Genomic DNA, 4,153 nt, shown 5'->3' on the forward strand with positions numbered 1-4,153 from the left:
ATTGAGGTAAAATTTTCTTACTTGATTTCTTTCGATTACGAATTTAAGTATTGAAAAAAATATGTAGTGTTAATTTTGCATATATTCATGTTTTTGTTTGTTATTCAAGTATGTTAAATGTTTACACATATTGAGGTGATAAGTACATTTGATGTTTGATTTGTTATATGAATGTGAGGAATGTCATTAATGATCACTCAAAAATTTGATCAATTGAATCATATCATTTATTCCATGAATAGACTTATCATATAATTTACACCAATATTTTATAATAACAACATGCATATAAAACGAATCATCTTTATGATAAGAATTAAAATTAGACAGTCATATAACTAGAAAAATATGTTTTTATAATGTAAACATTTGGCTTTATATCTCTACCAATATGTGTGAAAAATAAGGGATCATTAACTCTCTATCAATTTCGTTTATTATTTATTTTTTAATATAAATTGTTGAAAACAAATAGTCATTAATTAGATGATTATATTTATAAAATATTATGTTGATGATAAATTAGATGAAATAACAATGTTGAGGTATTTTAAGAAAATACGATATGAACCTACTTCAAACAAGTCATCTCCCCCTCCACCACCTCCTCCTTCTCCACCTCCTCCACTAGCTCCTCTTGATGCTGACTCAAATGAGTATCCTAGTGATCCTGGGCTAAGAAAGCACATTCTTGAGTATAATGTTAATGAAAGGGAGATTGTTCGACGTTACTATTTGCAAAAAGGTCCTTTTCAGCCTAAAAATCATGAATTTCCTTGGCATTCTTGTCCCAAAGAGAAACGAAGATTTCGAGCTATATGGTTTAGTCTTCATCCTAATTTGCTAGAATACAACATTGCAAAAGATGCAACTTTTTGTATTTATTGCTATTTATTCAAAGCGGATCATGGTGGTCAAAGTGGTGATGATTCTTTTGTTACCGAGGGATTTAAAAATTGGAGAAAGAAAGAAAAATTTAATGAACATGTTGGAAATCAGAGCAGCATTCACAACAGGTGCATGATGGAGGCTTATGATTTAATGAATTAAAAACAACATATTGAAACTTGTTTGGTCAATCAGTCTAGTCAAGTAGCTATCGATTATCGTGTTCATTTGACAACATCAATTGATTGTATGAGATTTCTTGTGCGTCAAGGATTAGCATTTCGTGGATCATGATGAATCAACAAACTCACTCAATCATGGTAATTTTCTTGAATTGTTAAGATTTCTTGTTGACCATAATGAGGATATCAATAGAGTTACACTAGACAATGCTCCCTCAAATCTCAAATTGACATCGCCTGATATTCAGAAAGATATTATCAGATCCATTGCTTATTTAACCACTAATTCTATTCTTGGAGATCTCGGTGATGAATTATTTACTATATTGGTTGATGAGGCTCGTGATATATCTGTTAAAGAACAAATGACAGTTGCTTTATGGTTTGTAGATGAAAGGGGAAATATTGTTAAGCACTTTCTAGGCATTGTACATGTAAGCGACACTACTACCTTATCACTTAAAACTGCTATTGATTCTTTGTTGTGCCAACATGGATTATCTATATCTAATTTGCGGGGGCAAAGATACGATGGAGCTAGCAATATGAGAGGAGAATTCAATGGATTAAAAAGCTTAATTATGATGGAGAACCCTTCTGCTTATTATGTTCATTGTTTTGCTCATCAACTGCAACTTACACTTGTAGCTATTGCTGAAAATCATATAAGAATTTCTACTTTTTTTGATGTGGTTGCACAATTGAACAATATTGTTGGAGCGTCATGCAAGCGAAGAGATATACTTCGTGAGAAACAATTTGAAAAAGTTATTAAAGGAATTTGCAATGGTGATATCTTCACTGGACAAGGTATGAATCAAGAGATGATGTTAAAAAGAGCTGGGAGGACACGTTGGGGTTCACATTATAATACATTCTTAAGTTTGATACATTTGTATCCTTTTATTGATGTCCTTTTATTTGTTGAAGAGGAGGGAAAAGATCACAAGCAAAGGGCACAAGCAAATAATCTGTTGGAATTGATTGGAAAATATGAATTTATATTTCAGATGCACTTAATGAAGAATATCTTGGGAGTCACGAATGATTTATCGCAAGCTTTACAAAGAAAAGATCAAGACATTATAAATGCCATGATTCTTGTAAGATCAAACAAACATCAACTGCAAACTATGAGAGATGATGGTTGGGATTTGTTACTGAATGAAGTTTCTTTATTTTGTGTTAAGTATGAGGTAGTCACCCCGCACATGGAAGACTTGTTCGTCTTCATGGGAGATCACAACGAAATATTGAAGGAAGGACAAATCTTCACTATTATCGTGTTGAAACATTTTATGAAGTGATAGATTTGCAACTTCAGGAGTTGAGCAGTCGCTTTAACGAGGTGAACACGGAGTTGTTGTTGTGTATGAGTTGTCTTGATCCATCAAATTCATTCTTTGCTTATGATAAGAGAAAATTACTTCAGTTTGCTCAGTTTTATCCATCCGATTTTTCCCAATGGAGTTAATGCATCTTGAGCCCCAACTTGATAACTTCATTTTTGATATGCGGAGTAGCAATCAATTCTCTGAGGTTGTGGGGATTAGCCAGCTTGCTAAAAGGATGGTTCAATTGAAAAAACATCATCTGTATCCTTTGGTATATTTACTTTTGAAGTTAGCATTGCTATTACCTGTTGCAACTGCAACTGTAGAGAGAATGTTTTCAGCAATGAAAATAATCAAAACCTCACTTCGAAATCGGTTGGGAGATGATATGATAAATGATTGTTTGATACCATATATTGAGCGAGATGTGTTTGATATCATTGATAATGAAGCTATTATTCAACATTTTCAAAATATGAAATCTCGAAGAGTGATATTGTAAAAAACATATGAAGTTCATATATAACTTTTATTATACATTTTCTATGTTATATTATTTTTTTTAATTTGTTGAATTCGCCGCCCCCCCCCCCTTAATTGAAAATCCTGACTACGCCACTGGTATATAGTATAGAACAATCTCTTTTTGTTTTTTTCTTCTTTTGGAGATCCAATGAAAACGAACCGTTGTTAATTAATCTCTTCTCTCTTCTCAATTTTTTGCTATGACTGTGCACCTATTACTATACATTGTTATCGTCTTTTAAATTCCTCTTCTAAAATGTGCATGTAAATTTTCTCTTTTATAAATCCCTCTTTTAAATCCCTTGTTGAATGCAAATTCTTGCACCATTTTTTATCACTATTTTTTTTATTAATCTTTCTCTCCTCTCTCACTATTTTTTTAATTAAAATTTTCTCTCCTCTCATAATTTCTTTCGTCGCTCACAAAGAACTTTTTTTTGCAGCCTCCGGTGTTCCTCCGGCCTCTAGAGCCCTCCAAAGCTTTCTGTCGTCGCAACCCACGCTCCTCCTCACTTCGCTGCCCTCTTTCACAATAGCGAACTTCGTTGCCGAGGTTGTTCCCATGTTGCCGGTGAGTAGCGATTTTAACTTCTCCTTGTCTCTGTCCTTACTGCCAGACTTCAGTGAGCTTGTTGTTGCCATCTGGTTTCCTACCACTGTTAGCTACAGGAGCATCTCCTTCGCAATCTACAGAAGCCAACATCATCTATAGGACAAGTTATTTTGTTTTAAATGTCAAATACTCAACGACATCAAGGAGACCAAAAGTAAAATTCAGACTGATGTCAAATTTGTCACATCGTTGGTCATACCGAAAATCTATGCCCTAGAAGATTTGATTGGTCATATACTTGGGGGAAATGTCAAATTTGTCTCAGAAATGGACATTTTGGTATTCAATGTCCTAGTCGATTTGATTCGAATTTCATTGGTAGTCCTGCAACTTCAAGACAACCATCTATTTCACAAGTTTATCCTAAAGTCCTCTCGTCTGTGCCTACTTGTGGTAAAACCTCAGAGTTTTCATCTACTGATTGATATATTGACACTGGAGCAACCCATCATGTCACATCATATCCTTACAGACGTAATGTCATATTATAGCTCAGATACGATTCAAGTAGGTGATGGTTAAGGTTTATAAATTGCTAATTTTGGAAACATATATATTTATTTATCTAATCATACTTTTCATATGTGCAACGTCTTTCATGTTCTATCTAT

The 4,153-nt window shown here is 33.5% G+C and overlaps 1 protein-coding gene across 1 annotated transcript; it reads left to right on the forward strand.

The window, feature by feature from the left end:
* The first annotated feature begins 537 nt into the window (after nucleotides 1-537).
* On the forward strand, nucleotides 538-2,377 carry LOC122039940 (zinc finger MYM-type protein 1-like). Its single transcript, XM_042599356.1, has 4 exons — nucleotides 538-745; nucleotides 848-1,016; nucleotides 1,231-1,880; nucleotides 2,001-2,377. Exons 1-4 carry the CDS (start codon nucleotides 538-540, stop codon nucleotides 2,375-2,377), a joined length of 1,404 nt encoding a protein of 467 aa, XP_042455290.1.
* The last annotated feature ends 1,776 nt before the right edge of the window (nucleotides 2,378-4,153 follow it).

The sequence above is a fragment of the Zingiber officinale genome, chromosome 1B (assembly GCF_018446385.1).
Source record: "Zingiber officinale cultivar Zhangliang chromosome 1B, Zo_v1.1, whole genome shotgun sequence".
Taxonomy (NCBI): domain Eukaryota; kingdom Viridiplantae; phylum Streptophyta; class Magnoliopsida; order Zingiberales; family Zingiberaceae; genus Zingiber; species Zingiber officinale.

What these genes read in the sequence shown, in the direction of transcription:
- LOC122039940 (XM_042599356.1), top strand. Translation starts at nt 538, where the DNA reads ATGTTGAGGTATTTTAAGAAAATACGATATGAACCTACTTCAAACAAG. An exon ending in CAGAGCAGCATTCACAACAG is followed by an intron (nt 1,017 to 1,230) that starts GTGCATGATGGA and finishes TGAATTGTTAAG; the next exon opens with ATTTCTTGTTGACCATAATG. An exon ending in TGATATCTTCACTGGACAAG is followed by an intron (nt 1,881 to 2,000) that starts GTATGAATCAAG and finishes TATTTGTTGAAG; the next exon opens with AGGAGGGAAAAGATCACAAG.